The sequence below is a fragment of the Paroedura picta genome, chromosome 4, assembly GCF_049243985.1.
Source record: "Paroedura picta isolate Pp20150507F chromosome 4, Ppicta_v3.0, whole genome shotgun sequence".
In the NCBI taxonomy this organism is placed as follows: Eukaryota; Metazoa; Chordata; class Lepidosauria; order Squamata; family Gekkonidae; genus Paroedura; species Paroedura picta.
The window spans coordinates 55705957-55728157 of NC_135372.1; the positions used below are offsets into that span (position 1 = coordinate 55705957).

Genomic DNA, 22201 nt, shown 5'->3' on the forward strand with positions numbered 1-22201 from the left:
TTAGCTCCTTTCAGGGCTGACTGAATGCTACTTCCTATAATGCTTCTCCTCATATTACATGTGTCTTTAGGACTTAGAATTCTAGCAAATGCATCTTTCCCCTAAACAACGTATAACAACAATGAGACATATCAAGGAATAGTTGCCGATCTAGTAGAAAGCAGACACTTCCTAATTTGGCCAGGCTCCCCATTTCTGACTGGCCAGTGAGCTTTCTCTCCACAGCTACCATGATTCTGGGTTTTCATTACAGCATGAGGCCACAGTTAGAACAGCTGGCTGGCTTCTCTGTGCACAGTCCCCAGGAAGTGAAGACCATCAGTGGTAGGCCATCTGTGTTGCATGCAGAAAATCTATGTTTAATCCCTGACATCTCCAGTGAAAATAATCAAGTAGTAGGTAATAGGAAAGATCTCCATCTGAGACCCTGGACAGCTTATTGCTGATGTGAGTAGGCAGTACTGACCTTCATAGACCAATGCTCTGATTCAGTGACCTGCGCCTGCCCACATGAAGACTGCCTAGTATTGATGGTTGCTATCTCCGATCCCAATGGGAAGATGCAATGTCCCATGGTTCCTTAGTCACACCTCAGTCACTGGCAGCCAATAACATGGAGTACAGACATTATTATGTCAGGATATGGGAGAATCCTATTAGATGCTATACAAGGAAGGGAGAAACTGTAATGACTGAGCATTACTTTCAGAGGCAGATGATGAGCATGATATTTAGTTTGGTCATTAGGTCATGGAGCATTAGGTCATGGAGCATTTACCTGCATTATGTGTTTCAGCTGTAACCTTCAAGAAAACCTGCAAGAGAAATGCATTTGAATATTGATGGGGCACTAAGGAGACCCTCAATATATAATTTCTCTCTACCTAGATATAACACTGACAAAGAGTATTGCTCATTTATTGATTACCAATTAACACAAATCAGATTCACTAGAGGGAAGAGACAGAAAGAAAGGAGAACAAATAAAGGGAAAGAAATTGTGCTGGTGGGTCTCTTACTCTTTAACCTACCAGAAGTACCTGGTATCATATATATTGTAGAACAGGGATAGTCAGCCTGTGGTCCTCCAGATGTTCATGGACTACAATTCCCACGAGCCCCTGTCAACGGTTGCTGGCAGGGGATCATGGGAATTGTAGTCCATGAACATCTGGAGGACCACAGGTTGACTACTCCTGTTGTAGAATATACAAGATCTGTAATGTGCATGATACAAGAGGATATGAAGGATATCCAACAGGGGGCATCAGGGGAGATATGTAATTTGCATAGTTAGTTCAGACACTTCCTGACATATTTTTCGGATAGTCTCTTCTAATGTCCTGATAGACTTCCTGCTCCTTTGAGCATACTACCCCCCAGCTTGCTCTCGGGACAGACTAACTGAATGAAGAATAGACTGTCACTCTTCCTCTACAAAACAGTTTCTCATCTAAATAAAACTATTTTTAAAAGCAACTTGGTGTTTGACTCTTTTTTGTCTGCCAACAATATTCATGAATTTATCTTTTTCTGAACACAGACAAAAAATACAGATCAATAAATCTATAAAATGAGAGCATGTTCATATAGAAGAGATTTTTCTACAGATCTCCCGGATTTGCAGAAAAATATGCAGATTGTTTTAGAAGGCAGGCAAAGGGAATTTAAAATCCTTAAATAGTGAAGCAAACTGCGATTTGGTGATGCTCGACCATGAGATCTCAGCTGCCATCCTAGAGATTGCCTACCCCCCCCTTCCCCATGCATTATTAGGAATACTATGAAGACAGCTGAGAAAAGAAAGCAATAGGCTCCAAGCACTCACAGCTTGCTTAGGATTGGAAAGAGCCTGGGCAGCCAGCAGCACCCTCATAGCCCAAACACTGCCCCAGTGCTCAGCTGCCCTCATTAATCATATGGCAGGGGAGTGACTTCCAAAATGTCAATGGTTAATGGTGGTGGTGTCTGATGGATAGCATTGCTGCCCTTCCTTCCTCAGCTGCTGGCCCTGCCAAGGCAGCAAGCAACAGCAGACGGGAGGAAGCAGAGTTGCTGCTGCTTTTACCTTTCTTCTGTTTACTAATTTGCTACTAATTTACTTTCTCCTTATATCTGCACTCCTATGATCCCTGTTCCATAGTCTGAGGAAGTGTGCCTGCACACGAAAGCTCATGCCTTGAATAAATCTTTGTTGGCCTCAAGGCTGCTATTGGACTCGCTGGAATCTACCCAAAGGACTAGGACTCTTTGACAATTCCAGTACAGGCTTCATGAGCATTACACCATTTGGGTATAAATATCCAACCAAAATTATAAAGGAAAAAGGACCAGGGAGGGGATGTCTAAAGGTTAATGACCTCTTCAAGTGGCGTGTCCGAAATACCAAAACTGCTGAATCCAACATCAGCCAGGCTTTCTTCCAATTCTCTGAAAAGACTGGCGTAGGCTCGATGGTTGAAATCCTTACTGGGCAGAAGGTAAACAATCTCTTGGCCAATGCTTTCTATTAGCTTTGCTTCTGGAACATGATGGCGGATCAGTTCATTCAGTTCATTCAGATCACCTATGAAGCAACAAAGCATCGTCTGAGAGTGCATTCCAATGGTATACATACAGAGAAGGCATAGAATGGCTTCCCTCGTTCTAGAAACTACGATCCAACTCAGTCCTACACATTCAGTGCAATGGGATTTACATGGTGCAGGGCTGTAAATTCTGCATTATTGTGTGTATGTGTGTGTGTGTGTGGGTCTATCTGCTGTAACTAAGTGCTATATCAAATGCTGGGCATTGCATGAACAGAGTTCCTTAGTTTTAAAAATCAAACATGAGCCATGTTGGGGGCATACCGGTATGATACCCATATATTAGCCCCTGAGGCCATCTCAGTTTGCCTCTGAACATGGTTAGCAGCCACACTGACAGACATGTTCTTTATGAGACTAACAGTGTCATCCTAAACAGAGTTACACAGTTCTAAGTCCACTGACTTCAATGGGCTAGAAGGGTGAAACTCTGTTTAGGATGGCACTGAAAGTAACCTGATCACATTTCGTAACACTGTACAAGCAGTGGCACAATCTTTGTTCTCACCATCCAATTCCTGTTCTAGAATTTCAGTTCTGTTTGCTGGTACGCAACTGTAGCAGGAACAAGAACATTTGGATCCCACGCTGCACATGGTCTACGAGCAGATAAGAAACAGAAAGGGTGCACAGAGAGGTAATACTACCACATTTAACATGCTCATAATACATTTTGAGTACAGGACTCTTATCAGAAGTAAATATTTTATCAGCCTTTGGGAAAAAAATGAACAGCACTTCTCTTCAACCTGTGGTTGGAAAGTTCTTTAGATATTTAGTGATTTCTGAATGGTTTCTACAGAATTTCTGGGAATGGACCGTGGGTGTTTGTGTGTGTGTGTGTGTGTGTGTGGGGGGGGGGGAGTAGTTTTAACTGTATATCTGCATTTTGAATTTTATGACTGCATATTCCATGTAATTGTAATCCACCTTATGTAAAATGAGGGAAGGGTAGCTTTAGAATGGATAACATTTGAATAATAATGGGTGAGTTTGCATGACATGCATTCCTGATGTTTGTACAGTGTCTCATTTGCATACATTCTATGGGAGGGGGCAGCTGCATACAATTTTCAACAGGGTGGGGAGATTTCCAAGGGAATGAATGGAATTTTGAACAGGCAGAGGTTGCTGCCTGACAGTTGAATTCAGCTTGTTCGAAATGCCAACTGATCCCTTTTCCTTTTAATCAAAACTTGGACAATGAGAAGCCTCCTCACAAGAGCTGGTATTTGTAATTCTGTTTGGACATTCTGCCACAGTGCCAAACACTTACTGCATCTTTCCCTCCACACTCCTGACTGTTTTTCATCTTGCGGACCAAGGTGAGATAAAAGCCTGACCCGAAGGAATTCTTTAGGAAAACAGGAGATCCTGAGCAGTGCAGCTTCCCCTGGGAAATGATAGCAACCCGGTCTCCAAGGATGTCAGCCTCATCCATGTGGTGGGTAGACAAGATGATGGTCCTACCTAAAAGGAAGATACAGAGTCTCTAACAACACACTGACGGTACACAGGGCATGAGGATTAGCATAGCATTTCCTGAAATGTGGATCTCAAAAAGATTACTGGACAGCTTTGCTTAAACAAACTTGGGCCCTGAAAGGATTCAGTAACCTGTGATCTCGCAGCTGTCAGACAAAAATTCAGGCTATGTAAAACCCCTGAGCTCTGGTCAGAAGAGACTGTTAGAACTAGAGAGACTCTCTACAAGAGTCACCTAAACATGTAAAAGGCTACAGTAGGCCATGTAACAAAGCCTGACCCATAATAAGATTAGGCTTTGATCAGACTGACACAATAGACTCAACTGACTCCTGCTTCTGGCTGCTGGTTATGTCATCTGGCCTTCCCCAGTGCTTCAACCAACCATGCATTGCTTTGCCTTACTCCTTAAGCCTCTTACAGAGTTACAAAATCCCCCTGATGTCTGCCAGTTCCAGTTCTAGTCAGGCTTCTTCTAAATTAGTGAATTGTAGAATAGAGAAAGCAATAAATGCATACTCCAGAAGCCAGAACAGATACATATCACTTGTCTGAAAATTTGATAAGCATTCCTGTTTATCCACCCACCTCATTATATACAATGTCCCTCCCCCTGTATAATGCAGCTGTGTTATCCATTTGTTGTGTTTGCGGTTGTAAGACTTGCCAGACAACACCTGCATCACAAATAAGATGGGAGTTGGAAAGGGGCAGGAGAGAAAGTGGGGGGAGAAAAGTGGTGATGAGATGATAAGCCAGATATAGACTCCCATACAAAGATAGAAAGAAGGTGGGCAAAATCCAAGAGAGGGGTAAGAAGATGACACTTCTGTGGTTCACTAATTGGGTAGCTAGTTGATGGGTCCGGTTAGAAGAAAGACTGAGCATGCAGGATTTTACCAACTAAAACCAGTTGGCTGTAAGCCTCTCACTTAACATATAATTAGATCTTACCTCACAACGTCTTTGGAGGTTTAACATGCAAAAGCCTATAAAGTGGGACAAGCTATGTAAAGCAGAGTCCGAACAAGTTCTCTGCCCTCAAGTGAGAAATGCATCTGGTTTTGTCATCTCTGCTTATCATCAAGCACTAATCTGCTAAAGCCAACAGAGCTCGTCAGGGTGTGTATTTGTGTGTGTGTGTGTGTGTGTGTGTGTGGGTACACTCTCATGTGTACAGTAGTCCATAAACCGCCTTTTCAGTGTAATGGGAAGCTTAATACTCCTACTTCCAGAAAGAGCTTTTTTCTTAACACTCTTGCACATTCCTAAGCAGGGAGATGCTCCAGGTGCAGCACTTCTCAGGCTTGCATTGCTGTGGGTGTGAGAGTACGCAAAATACCTTTACAAGACTTTCTTTATTTACATCCAGTGGGGACAGCTAAGGGTAGGATATATGTTTCTGCAAACCCAGAGGGGAGGGGTGGAAACCCCCAAGTTTGTATAAAATATAATAATTCTTGAGGAAAAAAAATGGGGAGTAGTCAGTTTTAAACTTCCAGTTTAAGTGATCAGAGACATCATGACCTCCTCCCCTGCGGTTTATTCAGCACACTGGATTGCCATAGTAACCCAAAATACTGCAACAGAAAGGGTTAATCTGGAAATTAATGCCGGCCAGGAGCAAGCCCAGCTGTGTGGACCCTGTGGTGCTGCAAGTCAGCCCTGCAGGGGCTGTTCAGCTCAGTTGCAGCCAGTGGGGTCAGTTATGCCTCTTGTGCAGTGCCCACAACAGACACCACTTGCCAAGTCAGCAAGGATTATTGTTGCCAAGTGGCTCCTGCAGTACAAACAAATCTAGCGAGATTTGGTTCTGCTTCCTCCTGGCCACCTTGAGGGCAGCATCCCACAACCTAAATGGGCAGTCAGCCCTTGTGCAAAAACCACCTCTGGCAGGTGACGAGGAAAAGCTTGAATCAGCTGCATCTTGCCTCCCTCAGCCACCTATCTCTCCCCCCCCCCCATTAGCGTGACTGGAGAATTGAAAGTAGGGGGAAGTACAGGTGAATGGCTAGAATAGTAATGAGAGCCAGTATAGTGTAGTGGTTAAGAGTGTCAGACCAGGATTCCTTCCAGGCCAGGCCAAATTCTGGAGATTTTTGATGGGGGGTTCACTTGGTCATGAAACTGGGGTCACTGTGGGTAGGCAGGTAGTTGTGAATTCCTGCAGGGGGTTGGACTAGATGACCCTGGAGGTACCTTCCAACTCTATGATTCTATCTGGGAGACTTGTGCCATAGAAGCTCGTTGGGTGACTTTGGGCCATTTGCGCTCCCACACACTAACCTACCTCCCAGGATTGTCAGGAGGAGACATGGAGGAGAGGAGAATGATAAAAGGCACTCAAGGTACCCACTGCAGAAAAGGGTGGGGCATAAACAAATTCAGTAAATAACTAAAAATAAGAGCGGAAAAATCTGATGAGCAACAGGGGACAAGAGGAAACAAAGATTGGAAGCAAACTAGAACAAAGGGGGAAGAGGAGGATGTGGGAGGTGGGATCCTTACTCACAGGTGAGTTCTTTTGGATCCCCCTATGGTATATTAAAGCATACCAGAAAAGCACAGGTGGAGGCAAGGAGGATTTTCTTACAGACATGAGCTCCTGTCAGATTCTAAGAGAAACCTTGAATCCCAAGGTATGTCAAGCAAAGGAATGGCCTTCAAGTGGCCATAAAAGTGTAATGCTTAACAGGTAGACTAAGTAGACTTCCAGTAGAATTCCAGATCAGACTTAAAGTTCTGGTAATCACCTTTAAGGCCATATGCAGTTTGAGCTCAGTGTACCTGAAGGACTGCCTTTCTGCCTACACACCTCCAACTGCCTGATGATGTCTGGCCCCAAGGAAACTTGCTTGACCTCAACCAGGGCCAGAGCTTTCTCTGTCCTGGAAATCATGGCCCTAACAAAATTTGAATAAATCTGCAGGGCCTGCAAAAGGGAGCTCCTCCACCAGGCATTTGGTTGAGGTTGACCAGAACCAGCAACTTCCCCTGGCCCCAGAGCCTCCCTCCAATGAAAATCATCACCTAACTCGTCCACGGGGTCATCAGTTTGAATTACTGTTCTCATCATTGTTCTACTGTTCCATTATATTGTTCCATTGTTATTTACTGTACTTTTACCATTGATAGCTACTGATTTTTCTGCACTGTTCCCATTCCACTAAGTTTTATGTAAACCGCCCTGAGCATCAGGGGAGGGTGGTGTAGAAATGTAATAAATAAATAAATGTTACAGGTTTAGACATTTGCTTCACTTGAAGCAAATCTACAACACACTGTTGTATGTAATAAATGAGAAGCTCTGAAGCAAAAGACTGTCATCTATGTGAATCATTTTTAAAAATCCTTCCCGATGCCAAAATACCTTGACGATATTTAAGTAGCAGATCCCAAATAGATCGTCGGGAGTAAGGATCAATTCCAGATGTGGGCTCATCCAGCACAATCACCTTTGCTTCTCCTACAAAGGCAACAGCAACCGACAGCTTTCGCTGCATACCCCCTAAAGAGCAAGGGAATAAAATGAAAGGGAAGAGGGATCACCATTCTAACAGAATCAGAAGGGAGATGGATGTCTGCACTATTGAAAGGACAGTCATGAGAGGCAAACAGATTCCCGATTACATGGGTAGTACAGTTTAGAGTTGATACCTCCAGATGGGGAGAAAACAGTCACAAGAACTGAGCACACGTTAGGGAGTCAGCTGGCCCAGAGTGTGGGAACAGAAGGGTGGGCGGTTGAGTAAGGCAACTTCAGGACAAGTCCACACAGAGAGTTCTGGGACTTCGGTCAAGTAAATCATGGCAGGCACCAGTGGCTAACTGACACATGTACCAAAAGCAAACAATTTAAATGCTTGACGAAGAAGGTTCTGGCCCATGAAAACTTATGCCACAATTTTTTCTATTCTTCAGGGTACTGTTTTAGGTGCAAGTGATAGCCCCATCAAATTTATCCCATCAACCCTTCAAAATCTTAGCTGTACTGTTCCTGTATGAACATGGATGTTTGGATATGGACAGTTCCTGTATGGTACATGGATGCAGGATAGTCCTACCTCAGTGAATGGCTCACCGTGGGTGAACTCCATACCTTAAAGTAAAGCGCAGGGAGGGAGTCAGTCAGACTCCTCATCTCAATTGCCAAAACATGCTAGACCAAACCTACACTAGAAGCTACAAGCTGTTTCATAAACAAGAACTTTAAAATAAGAAATATAAAATCTGGTAAACGAATACCTTTAATCCTTTCCAAACAAGTCAGAAAACGTTGAGCAGCTTGTGATTTTTTTTACATGTTTAGTCATGAAATACTAGATTTTTTCCTTTTGTTCATTAATTGGATCCCCTTTCCAAAAATGAATAATGTGCTGGGTTACAGTGCCTACAGCCAGTTTAAGGATATCTCATACTTTGCCAGTGGTGCACACAAACCTTACTGGGACAAATATGGACTCGTTTCTGAAGGGGAAATATCTCATCAAATAAAAAACTTTAGTCAATATATTATTTTTCATATTTTGCTAACATGAACCGAAAATAGAATGATACACTGAGTTCTACAATATGCAGGAGAAGGCAATTAGATCACTTAACAACAGCAAAATGGAAGAGAGAAAGAATTTTCAGTGGAGATGCACGGTGGGAAATGCTTAATCCTACCTTCTTCCTTTCTCCGAAAAGAAGCAAACGTGCATGGCAACTCTGGCCAAGGAAATAGTAGCTGTGGAAGTAGTCATAGAAGACAAGGACACTGCCCACCACTCCTTCCTTGCAAATAAATGTGCTTCCCCACTGTTTGGAAGCCTTTTCTGGACTCCCTCATGGCTACTTCTAGGCCCCACATTTTCCATTCGATATCTAGTACAGAGGCAGCCATCTGCATGAATGCTAAACAGTGGTGCATCAGAACATATTTCTCAACATGGAGGGCTTATTCTCTAGTCTAGAGTGCAAGGCACGACTCTCAGATCCTGGCAACTCTGAAACTCAACTTCTTTCCCATTGGCCAAGCACAAATGTTCTCTCTCCCCTATTCCTTTTGTTTGCCCATAGATCAACCACAGGTTATTGTGAGCTGCGGGGAGGTTGGTGGGCTGAAAATGTCACCTACGCTCATTCCAAAGTCAGCAGCAAAGTCTTAACCCTAAGGAAAAACTGAAGTTGAGCTCTTGGGTACCTGACAGGTTCTGAGACTCTTCGTTCCTTTTATGAGAGAGGCCTGTATCTTCCAGCATCATCTCTACTTCTATTTCAGCCTGCTGTCTGGACCTTCCTTTCAGCTGTGCATAAAACAGGATGTGTTCTGCAACAGTAAGGCTGTTGAAAATTTCCAGAAAGAAACTCAATTTTTTTACTACAAGAGATATTAGTAATACTGTAATGCAGAAACAATGAACAATACAAGTTTTTTAAAAAAATGTTTTCAGAAAGAAAAGTAGGAAGAGGGATCACCATTCTAACAGAATCAGAAGTAAGATGGATGTCCACACTATTTGGTATTATTTTAAACCCATACAAAACCCATTTGACTAGAGGTGACCATGGAACCAAAGAACTCTGTGTACACCATGGAAAGCAAAGTCTTAGCCTCACAACTCTTCATAAAACTCTTGCCTGTCTCCAACCTAAGATACTGTAAAATGAAAGGAAAGAGTCACAAAGGAGTACAGATTAAATGCACATACAGAGGAATCTTCTTGCTGGCTCTAAAGGTACTGGCTATTTGTGGTATGCAGTTCATTACTTCTCTGCCATTCAGAATGGTGGATCATCAATTGTCACATAGCAGAACCTGAAGACTCAAATTTATGATAATTTTGAATGCCATTGTTGAAATTCTGTCCAAACCACAACACCCTTGATGCACATAATCTCCACACCAACATATCAACTGTCCGAGAGTGGTAACTTTTGTCCTAATAAAAGAATGAATAATTATACAAAAGAGAAAATGGCTCTCCCACCCTTTATAAAGATTTCAAGGAGAAATGAAGCTGTTTAATCAGGTATGAGACCAGAGACTCATCACAAGGAATGGGGACAGCGACAATCTTTTGGGTAGGGAATTCATTACTTTGGGGCACGGTTCTGATGAGACTTACTGGTTGAACAAGATGTTGTACTGAGGGCACATGCCTAGGCTCTGCCGGATGGAGTCTATGTGTGTCTGGATATCCTTTCCACCAACTAGTACTGTCCCAGATGTAGGTGGGAACAGACCAGTGAGGACTGACCTAGACAAAGTGCAGAAGGAAAAAAATAATATATATATATATATATATTATAATTAGTTAATATTTATTGATTATATATGTACACACACACAAGATTGTCTGGAAAAAAATAATATTTTAATAAATTATTATTAAGCTGTCATTTTAAATGAAGGGGAAAAGGGTGTCAGATCAATTTCATATAAAGTTTTTGGGGTGCCACTAGGTGGTGCTTGAGGCTTATATATGCTTTTGGAGAAATGCACATGCAATATAAATGTATGGCTATACAGACAGGATCTAGTTTTGGAGATCTCAAAGAGTGTTATAAAAATCCCCTCTCCACCTCCTCCAGGCACGTCTTTGGCCATTTTGGGAGAGGGTGGATGGGTTGACATGACCATATATAGTCATACCACTTAAATAAATGCCCTTTCAAGAAATACTTCTGGGGCCATCAGGAAACTCCAGGATTTCCTGAAACCTTGGTCTATGGTTTGGCTATCCAAATGGAACTTCCAGGTTCAGAGGAAGAATACTTCCATTGACAGATGCTAGCGAGCGGTAATAAGGTGGCTCCCCAGTGGCACCTGATTGACCATTGTTGGAAACCAATACTGTGATGGACTAGATGGACCAGTGGTTGGATACAGAGTGGCTGTTCTTAAGTTCTAATTACACAGTGTGCAGGCAGAATAGAAATCTTTCATTATGCAGGCTGGATTATGCAAGCAATGGTTGCATGGAGGAAAAAAGGGTATAAAATCAAAAGGTTTGATGAAATGCTGTCTTGGAGGAACAAACTAGTAACCAAAACCCTTTTAAGGCTAGCCCAACCCTAGCTGTCTTTTATGATGTTTAATGCGGGAAAGATGACACAAATGTCTCTGCTTGGTCATTTTAAATGCACCCCCACTGCAAACGGCCTCCAAAACTGGAAATTAAATTTACTAGGTGAAAAAAAGCTGGGGTGGAGGAAGGACAAGCACATCATTTACAGAACAGTACTGACATGCAGCAGGAATTAAGCATCTGTCTCTTCCATACATTCTTCCCCTGCAAACCCCCCCTCCCTGCTATCTCAATAAATGTGAGGGTTAGACCACATGTTTACACAAATGACATCTGGTTTGCCCTAGGAAACACAGCACAAGAAACCCATAATGGATGACCTTTGTTTCAGAATCCCCTAAGTTCATGGAAAGCTTAAAAAAAGACACAGACCTGCAATTTTTGAAATATTTGAAATCATCTGGCATCAGAAACCAAGTGACTCAGGAAGAAACCTAGGGGCAACAGGAACTGAAAGCCAAGGAAATGTTTGTCCAACCCCCTGTGAAATAATGCACCTGCAACTCTCAGTGGCCCAAGGGGCATATCAGCTTTGCTGACCACGGCGTTTTTTAGCTCTTTCATAGAAAAGACTACCCATCTCTCTCAGCATGATTAAGAAGACTGACCCCAGGAAAGTGCTTCTTTTCCAGAGACATCTGCTTTTGTTTCTCCTTTTACTTCCACTTCTATAAGAAAATTATTTCCTTCTTTCTAACATTTTCCCTGTATTAGAAGACTCTTTGTTAATGTTCTCTGAAGCCTGTGTAATCACAGATGGGAGTGATCAAACTTTTTAAAATTTCACACTAGTTTGGGTAGGAGAGTAAGAATAAGAAATGGGGAAACAAGACAATAATCTGTGCCCATTCATTACGGCATCCCAGATTAGAATAGTTCCAGAGAACAAAATATATAGCTGTCTACATTTTATAACACATGCCTGATACTGAGGGCCATTCCGCATGAGTTCAAAGTAGCAGAAGGCTTACAAATGGTAAACGCTACTAATTTGCCGTTCCACATGACGTCACACACAATCTGCAACAGTCCTGCTACGCTAGCGCTAAAATCGCTTCGTTGTAACGATTTCGGGTGAATCCAGAAAAGTGGATTCACCCTCAGAAAATCGCTACACTCCTTCCAGCAACCTGCAGCACTAGCGAAAAAGACCTGTGCATTCTTAATGTGGCGGCTGGCTCTCTCCTCCGAACTTCCAGTGAACTTCCGGTGAAGCGATCGCCATTTTTTTCCCCTTGGAGTAAGCGGGGAAAGCAACGAACCAGCGAGGCTTCTCCGGCTACAGTCCCTCTACAGAAGTGCATTAAAGCTCCCCTAAGTCCCCAAGCACAACACAACCCCCTGTTTGCAAGTTCTTTTTATTTTCAGCAGAAAATCGCACCCGTGCGGGGGGGGGATTTTTTTTTCACTCGGGGGAGCGTGGTAACGATGAATCGCCAGCTCTCATGCCAGCTAGATGGGTCTCTCCGTTTCAACGAATCAACGCATATTCGTTGCAAAGTCTGTGTATATGTGTGTGTGTTTTTTAAAACTGTGCTTAACGGGAAAGGGGCTTTTCCGGAGCATGATAACAACTACCCATTAGCTGTTCGTTTGATTGACGGCCAGGGGTGGGAACAAGCACAGAAAAAAACACTTCCTTTCTAGCGATTCCTGCGAGACTGTAAACCTGTGGGGAACGAATGAAATGCTCCCCATTGCCTCCTTGGCTGCCATTGCCTCCCCATCGACATAGCCGCCCTCTGCCGGTAAGCTCGAGGCTGCTCTTCTGTCTTTGGGGAGGGTGGGGTGGGCCAGAGCCAGCGCCCTGTTGAGTCTTTGCGGAGGGTGGGGGGGCGGGAGCCATTGGACGCCGTTGGACTCTTTCAGGAGGGTGGAGGTGTGGGAACTGGCCTTCTGTCGGCCCCGGGAGCGGATTCCACTACAAGTGCAGGTATGCGGAACGCTGAGATTCCACTATTTAAAATAGCGTTTCTGCTTTGTGGAACCAATTGGCAACATTGGTCCCTGTGCGGAAAGGCCCTGAGACTTGGCTGTGAAACAAGACAAATCTCAAAGCCAGCTGGTCATTCTATGCAAAAATGTGGATGAACAGACCTGAGCTCAGTTCAAAGGACTCTCATGACATTGCTTGTTTATGTATAATGTAAAGTAAAATGTATCAAAAAAAGAAAGCAACCACTAAACCAAACAAACACATGCATCTTTCACAGGGTGATGTAGAGATTAGAATATTGGACTAGGAGGAACTGGATTTGAACCCATGTCTTCAAATTCCTCCCTCCCACAAACTGACTGTGGGACCTTGGGCTAGTCACTTCCTCTCTCTCTCTCTGTAAATTAGAGGAGATGAGATTTTTGAGCTGGGTACTGAGTTCTTTGGGGAACAGTGGGATAAAAATATGATAAACCAATTCAGAAACAGATAGTTGTTCTCAATCAGATGTACTCATGTATAGTCAGTCTGGAAACAATGATGCTTCCAGGTTCTAAGCGGTAACTAACAAACAAATACACTTCGGAATAATAAACAAAGGCAGTCATGATTGTTAGTAATAGTTAATCTGATCCAAGAGCCGCTCACATTGTTGTAGTCTTTCCAGCTCCGTTTTGGCCAAGGAAAGCTGTGATCTGACCTTCATAAAAGGTAATGCTCATGCCATCCACTGCAGGCCTAGAGCAACCAGGGAAGATCTTTACTAGGTTCTGGATGTGCACACCGGGGACCAGACCAGAAGGCTCTGCTTCAAAGAAGAGGTTTTCTTGAAAGACAAAAACATTTAAAATGGGATAAGCATAGGAGGGAGCTTTGCAGTCTCACACCCATTTATGCAGTGAAATAAGTATGTGTTTCTATTACTAAGCCCTGTGGTGTTTCAGGATGCCAACAAGACTCCATGGTAGACTCAAAACAGCAATGGAGCACCTACATGGGACACCCACATGAGACAATTCTCCATTATTTCTTCCCTATGCTTTTGTTAACCCGTCCCCCTATCCCCACCCCCGGAGAGCTTCTGCTGGCTTAAAAAATTAGTAGTAGCTATTTTAAAACCGCCTGCGGCGCCGCGGACTAAATAAAACAGTAAGGCCATGGGGGGAGGAGTTAGGGTGGGCTCTGTCTGGGATAAAAACTCGGAGGAGCTCCTCCGAGTGTCAATCCTGCACCAAGGAGGTAATGGGGAGGCGCGCAAAGCGCGCCTCCCCATTGCCTCCTTGGCTGCCATTGCCTCCCCATCGACATGGCCGCCCTCTGCCGGTAAGCTCGAGGCTGCTCTTCTGTCTTTGGGGAGGGTGGGGTGGGCCAGAGCCAGCGCCCTGTTGAGTCTTTGCGGAGGGTGGGGGGGCGGGAGCCATTGGACGCCGTTGGACTCTTTCAGGAGGGTGGAGGTGTGGGAACTGGCCTTCTGTCGGCCCCGGGAGCAGCCTCGCCCAGTGAGGCCGATCCCGGGGCCGACAGAACGCCGTTGGACTCTTTCGGGAGGGTGGGGGAGGCGGGAGCCGGCCTTCTGTCGGCCCCGGGAGCAGCCTCACCTGGCGAGGCCGCTCCCGGGGCCGACAGAACGCTGTTGGAGTAAGGGGCTGACAGAACACCGACAGAATGCCGTTGGAGTAAATAAAGCAGTAAGGCCATGGGGGGAGGAGTTAGGGTGGGCTTTGTCTGGGATAAAAACTCGGAGGAGCGAATCAGGAGCCGCGAAGCGGCTCCTGATTTGCTCCTCCGAGTGTCAATCCTGCACCAAGGAGGCAATGGGGAGGCGCGCTTTGCGCGCCTCCCCTTTGCCTCCTTGGCCGCCATTGCCTCCGCATCGACATGGCCGCCCTCCACCGGTAAGCTCGAGGCTGCTCTTCTGTCTTCTGGGAGGGGGGGGGGGCGGGAGCCGTTGGACGCCGTTGGACTCTCCCGGGGCTGACAGAACGCCATTTCTGTCTTTGGGGAGAAGGGGGCCCGACCCAGCCTTCTCTCAGCTCCAGGAGCTGCCTCGCTGCGGTGAGCCTGCTCCCGGAGCTGAGAGAAGACCGGCTTCTAGCACCCATTTTATTCAGTAATAAAATGGGCTTTATTTCTAGTAATGTTATAATATTATACTGATACAGTTATACAGAGCTATTTTGAATGTCACTGAAGAAACTGCTTATTTTTCTTAATTCTGGGCTCCCTCTGAAGTAAACAATCCTCCTTGAATATTTTTGAAAATATACCCCAAAAGTACATGGACTGTTGATTTGTGTTTTTAAAATTATCTCAAGATGTGCTTGGAACGTTTTCCATGATGACTGTTTATGTAATTGTTTGTGCACCCAGAAGAGCTGTGCTTGAGAGAAGCCAACTCTATCAGAGTGTGGCCCATTCCACTGCTGGGCCCTTGGCTAGAAGAGGCTGTGACCCTTCCATTCTGTTCTTTGAAGTGAAGACCCCAAGAGGCGAAGGATCACTGGACTTGGCTGAGCTACATCTCAGCTCACAGCAGTATATGTGAAGGAACAGTTACGGTTTGACAAATGACCAGTTTTATGGCTCTTGTGTAACAAAGACCCCTGTTGGCTATCAAGAACTGCCAGTAGAGCCCTGAGAAACTAGCCCCAAGCTTGTACTCAGTTCTCAAATGATAATGCAAAACAGCGGTGACTCCATTTTCTGATATGAGCTCTTGGTAGACTGGCAGGGCAATCTAGAAGTCTCCCAACTTAATATTCAAATTTACAGCAAACTCATTTCTGATTTGACCTTAATTTTTTTTTTTACACAGGGACTGTGTCAAGGCAAAAAGTAGTCAGTCTGAAAACATTCTCTAACACTTCCCACCAGCCTGTTGGTATGGTGGGCAGAAGCCTGGAGACTACCATGCCCCTTTTGGTGCAGACTTGAACTCACTGTTTGAAAAGGACAGACAAGTGAATCAAAACTGCCTCTGTCAAAGTATGAGTCCAGTGGCACCTTTAAGCAGCACAATTTTATTCAAGGTGTAAGCTTTTGTGTGCATGCACATTTCCTCAGACACTGGACTCAAACTTTGTTTCACTGCTTCAGACCAATGTGGGTACCCCACTTAATCTGCCTTTGTCAAGTTTAGTTTGGCTGCTAATTATGCTATTTTTGAATCTGGCCTTTCAAAAGTACATACAGTTCAGTTAACTGAGCAGCCTAAAGGTTATAGGTTAGAAAAGAGAATGTCAGGTATTTTTCCTAGTAGCATTTTCAGAGTTTGCAAGAACTGGGAGATGAAAAGTGAAATAAGGCATGATAACAAGGTGTTAAGAAGACATTTGTTAATGTGACCTTTGGTTCTTGGTGGGCTAGTTCTTTTTTGAAGGGCTGCCCTGCTTTTATTCATTCCAGAACACATGCATCAACATCTGAGTCAAGATGAGCCCCAATGATTTTGGATTTGCCTCAAACCAAAGGACTTTTAAAACAAAGTGCATAGTTTGCTGTCAAAAACAGAAACTCCAATTCTGCAAAAAAGAGTGGCACCTGAACCCCAAGGAGACCACCTACTAGTTAAGCTTAAAGAATGGCCACTCCTTAGCCAAAATTACACATGATGTAGACACCAAAATAACTGTCCTTCAATCCATTGGTAATTTAAATACCAGTTAATCCTCTTAACTTCTCACTCTGGATTTTCTTGATCACTCAGTTTAGCCCTCCATGTACATAGAGGGGGAGGCAGGCATGAGCTCACTACCCCTGCCCTCACCTATGCACAATTGCAAGCTCATGAGAATGGAGTTGACATGCATAGGAAAGGGCATGTATACTTCCTATGCCCAATAACCCTGTTCTATTGTTAGGATTTTGGCAATTAAACTGCAAGTAAGATAAGATGCATGATCCTCTTAATGTCTGCGGTTGACATTTTTTTGTGAACAGAGTAACAGGTATTTTTTAGTTTGAGCACACATGCCTGGAAACACAGATGTTTGAGGGTACATGTTTGCATGTATCAAACACATGTCCATTGCCCTCTTCACACAAACTGATGATTGCCTGTGGTGAAATCTCCACTTACAAGCAGATAGGAGCACCAAAATTGTAAAGACTGATGAATTCTATGTGTGACGAGGGACACAATGTACTAGGGGTATGCATTCAGGTACAACTGAGCTAAAAATATAGCTGAAAAATAACTTATTGGGATTCTTTCAATTAAATTCTTTCAGTTATCCAACATAGCTGAAAATATGCAGGGATTTTTCAGGACCACTAAATAACTACAGTGCAAAGGTGTTTAAAGGGATCACAGTCGTTTTAAACGCCTTCCAGGTATAGCTTGGAGAACGGGCTTAAAGGAACTGCAAGTCCATTAAGAACCTATGGGGTGAATGTGCAGCTCACAGAAGGCATTTAAAGGAACCGTGATCTTTTAAACTGCCTTCCCACTCCATTGGAAACAATGGGGGATGGGGTACCTTCTTTGATGGGCCATAGAATTGGACTTCCTAGTCCAATCTTTTTGAAACATGGGAGCTATTTTGAGAAGTGTCACTAGAAGCTATACTGCTAATATGATGCCTCTACTAAAAAACCCCAGATCTTTGGAAACCCCCAGCTCAATTTGATCTCCGCAGGGTATAATGGAGCCAGAAAAATATACCTCTACACTGTACTCGTTCATTTCCCCTCATATATATGTGGAAATCAATGTGATGACTTGAGGGCTTCTGAAGCCTTGGATCTGCAATAAGAGATTATTTTGTTTTTGAGCAGTCATTGAGAAAGAAAATGACTGGTGGATTGCTACTACTTTGAGTTCCAGTTGACAGGATTAGGGTCAAACTAGATTGAGAAGGGGATGCAAGAATATTAGTTCACATCCTCCCTTTTTCATCTATAAAGCAACGGTGGGAGCATTTTTAAACACATGAGAGAACATGTTTTGGTCGCTAGACCCTGCTCTTGCCTTCACTTTACTTCACTGTACTCTGTTGTTTGAAGCGTAATGAATTTCAGGCATCTGAACTCAGACTGGGAGAGATCTGCCTCAGACCACACAGCGGCATATGGTGCGGGCTGTCTGCTGACAGGTAGACACCATGTAGACAGACTTGAATTGACAATGAACAGGAAGTTTGCAGTTCAAATGTATAGCACATGAGCCACAATAATGTCTCTTTCCTCTCTCCTTACTATTAATTTCAGCTTTGTCTTTTGTCTCTGATGTAGGGGTCTCCTGTTTGTTGGATTCTTTTGTTCTTTTGTGTTTACATATATGCTTACCGTTCTTCTTCCTCTGACTGTGATCCCCGCTGGCAGATTGATCTGGTACGTTTTTTCTCCCCTCTTCTTCTGCAGACTTTGTATGGGCACTGCTTTGCTTCTCTGAACATTTGTCTAGGTTAATCAAAAGATAAGTTACTTTAAAGTCAATCTTTGCTGCCTGTAAAGATAAGCCCTTATCATTACATTATGGTTTTCATAGCAAACTAAAGGACAGGTTCACACACTACAAAGACTTTATTCACAGATGGACTGGGGCATAAGCACATAGCACGTTTAAGCCTTCGCCTTCCACACTGTTTCCTTGACCTGAATGCTCACCAGGACCTGCCATTGGTACTGCTGAGGAAATGTCCATGTACTGATAGCTACACATAAGTTTCCTATATCAGTGCATAGGGGCCATTTCAGATTTGGAAAATGGCACAAAAGGGAAAGCTTAAGGCCCAGCTCCCTCAGTGCTATGGTCTCAATATTAATTGGGTCACGTGTGCCAGAGAATTCTCAGAAATTCTCAGATCCTGCATGGTGACAGTCCTTGTGTCTACCAGCTTTGTAAGAAATGAATTAACCCTAACTTAGACTTCTTGGGAGCATGAACTTTTGAAAACCACCATCCACTTAGTTAGACAAAACAGTGGCTGAACAATACCAAGCATTAAAAGGGCAGTTGTTTTATTTTAAAAGACTAGCAATAGAGCCCGCTGTCCAAAAAATACAGTGGGCCCTAGGGGAGGATTTGCTTCCCCTCCCCCCCCCCATGTAGCAAAACGATCTCCAGGCCCCGGGGCTTGGGGAGCATTTTTAGGCAGCCTGCAGGTTTTAAAACGCTCTCCAAGCCCCATGGAAGGTGATCCGCAGCTCCCTGAGCCACGGATCGCCTTCCCCGGGGCTTGGGGAGCGTTTTAAGGAGGCACGCAGGTTTTAAAACGCTCTCCAAGCCCCGAGGAAGGCAATCCGCGGTGCCAGCAAAGTAATGGCCGCCGTGGAGCGAAGGAAAGCTCTGGTGGGGGGTGGGGCGGGTTGGGAAGCGCTTTGCGCCTCCCAATTGGTTGTTGGCTGGGCAAGCAGCCAATCAGCAGCCGCTCTGCACACAGCTGCTGATTGGCAACTTGGGGGTGGACTGACCAGCAGAGGGGCCAATCAGGATGCGCTTCGCGCTTCCCGATTGGGCCCTCCGCTGGTCAGTCCAGGAGAAGGGGCCTATCGGCACCCTTCCTCATCCCGGACAGGGCCCGCCTTCGGGGCCCTTACTCTTTTATTTAGTCTGCGGCGCCGCGGGCCTGTTTTAAGATACTATCCTAGTAGAATCTTCAGCCTAAAAAAAGAAAACTTATAATAAAGATAAAAATTACCTGCTTCCCTTTGAGAGCTTTACTGGGGATTTCTAGTGCTTAGAAGTTTAATATAATTTAGAAGTAGGAGTTGTAGTTTGGTTCCTGAAACATATATCTTCTGCCCAGTTACATGGGAAAATATCTTATTTTCCTGGTTGCTATGATCAACCACTAACCCAAACTTATTTTTGTAGATATTTATATCTCACTTTTGTCCCCAAGTGGGACACAACATTATCTTTGTCTCTTTATTTACTTTTCTCTATAACTATAATTAGTTGTATTAAAAAGTTCTATTAAAATTGTTCCTCTGTTGGAAAAACAAACCATCTGGCATACTGGTAGGGTTTAAATAGTAATATTTCCTTGGAGGCAGTAGTGATGGGGGAAAATGGGCTATCAAAAATGCATGCACTTTACATTTAAAGATTTGCTTGACTGGTAAGTCTTGTTTTTAATAGTAGACGACTTGCTATCTCTTCCTATAATACAAGATTCATTATTGAACTACAAAATGTAGAGAACTTTTTACTTCCTATTTGTCTAAGAGTATGTAGGGATGTGTCCCCAAGGGGGATATGAGCCAGCTAGCTGGGAGGGCAGTCTAAAACTCTAAGGAATAAAGAGATAAAATAAGATTTAAATGCATTATGAGACTTTCTTCCAGAGGGCTAGGGTCAAAAGAAAGATTTGTTTCTAAATTCCAATGATCGTAAGTAAGGCTTGGGTGACTTTACAAAATTGTTTCCTATTTGGCAGAATATTGCCTTCATGGTGTACTTACTGCTTCAGTGACCAACGTGAGTTTTGCATTCCTATTAAGCCCTTCCGTTTACCACAAAAGATCGTGAAAAGAGGCAGCTCCCTTTGGCTGCAATGAACCAAGCTTTCCTTTTACTATTTTATTAAAGTCTTTCCTGAAAATAAGTTTGCCTACTTTTTCTGCTGTTAAGAATACCTATCCCTGCTCCTGATTGTTGCTCCATGGCTTCTACATGCGTGAAGAAGGAAACAAATCTGAATGTCTGTCACCACCAATGAGAGTTTGGTGACCATGGCTGTCCCAGGGAACTTTGGTGAGGGAAGCTCCTGGACTCCTCAGGTGCCTTGTTTTCTCCCTAACAGATCAAAGTTAGGTCACTAGCTATCACAGGACTTCTTTTTGGATCATTGTGAGAAGGGCCCCCCAAAATGACTGTTTTATTCTCTGGTTTCACGATCAGCTGCTCAGGCACTGGAAAACTAAACTAATCAGAAGACTGTCAGCCAGACGGCTACTGGAACAACATGAATCAAGTAAGCTGGTATATTGTATGGGATGAAATCACTGTTAAAAATGGAAGTTCGTACGATTTTTCATCAGGCTTCGAGGTCTGACTTTTTTGCAATCTGGATTAGATGAATCCCTGAGGTTCAACAGCTGAAATGCGTCTATAGCACACCATCAATTCAAGTGTAGTTGATCCCCAGCACACGTGCCCAAATCCAGTGCCCTGTTTTGTTTGGCCTTCAGAGCCAGTTCTCACCTGAAGGGGCTGGGAGGAACCCCTGTGGCACAGGCAATGTTCCCAGTGTTCTTCTTATAATACTATAACTGGCTTACGATAATTTCCACCCCCCCATGGGTTGCCAACACAGCAACATAATCACAAACTGCAGCTTTGGAGACATTTGGACCAAAGACATTGCCTACCCATTCACTAAGAAAAGTGTTTGTGTCATCTATCATATCCCTCCAATTTTCACAAAGATTTGCCTAAGTCCTTCTCAGGAATTTATAGCCTGTAGCACCTCTGTGATAGAAGCAAGGGAAAAAAAGGAAGAATGGAAACACGTCAGGAGTAATAACCAACCGCCCTCATTCTGAATTCCTCTCACAGTGTGTCCAGTGGGGAAAATGTACTTTCAGCTGAGAACGTAACAAAACCTAAAGCCTTTTCAGTTGAAACAGTGTGGCCGCCTCTTTTCTCTCTGACCCTAGCATGTGTAAAGACCCGTCATGGGGCTGGTGGGAGAAGTTTCACAGTGTTTGCAGAGGGGATTAGCTCCCTGCTGGCCTAGAAGTACCTTCATCTGCTGAGAACCAGATGCAAACTGCCTGCCAGGGATGATGAAGCTTTATAGTAGTGATGAGTAAAATGGCTGTGCAAATAGCAGGTTCTCTTTCTTCTCCATCTCGGTGGTGTAGCAGCCGCTGGTTATGGTGAGTTTGTGGATTTTTGATAAACAGACCACCTCCAAAGGGCAGTTTGCTTCTGCATCTCTTCCAGATATCGAAACCACCAAATTAAATTGGTTTAAAACTTTTGAAAATACAATAGGGCTGTCTGCCCGGAGGATTTCCTTAATCAAAACTCGTTTGTAAAGTTCCACACTTGCACACATGCGCAGTAAGGTCAGGTCATCCATCCAAGGTACCTTCCGCATGACATGTTCTGCCTGTCCCCAGAATCCATTGCCAGTGGAGGACATAATGCAGACCGGGTTGATGTATCT

The 22201-nt window shown here is 44.0% G+C and overlaps 1 protein-coding gene across 2 annotated transcripts in view; it reads right to left on the reverse strand.

Moving 5' to 3' along the window:
- ABCA4 (ATP binding cassette subfamily A member 4) overlaps positions 1–22201 on the reverse strand; it is a 139490-nt gene that overhangs the window by 34093 nt on the left and 83196 nt on the right. For both annotated transcript variants that reach the window (XM_077332933.1, XM_077332932.1), the window contains exons 19-27: positions 18369–18482; positions 13731–13908; positions 10184–10315; positions 9259–9398; positions 7444–7581; positions 3865–4058; positions 3097–3187; positions 2361–2566; positions 779–815 (exon numbers count right to left, since the gene is read on the reverse strand). In XM_077332933.1, coding sequence (XP_077189048.1) covers positions 779–815; positions 2361–2566; positions 3097–3187; positions 3865–4058; positions 7444–7581; positions 9259–9398; positions 10184–10315; positions 13731–13908; positions 18369–18482 — 1230 coding nt within the window. The remainder of the gene's footprint in view (positions 1–778; positions 816–2360; positions 2567–3096; positions 3188–3864; positions 4059–7443; positions 7582–9258; positions 9399–10183; positions 10316–13730; positions 13909–18368; positions 18483–22201) is intronic.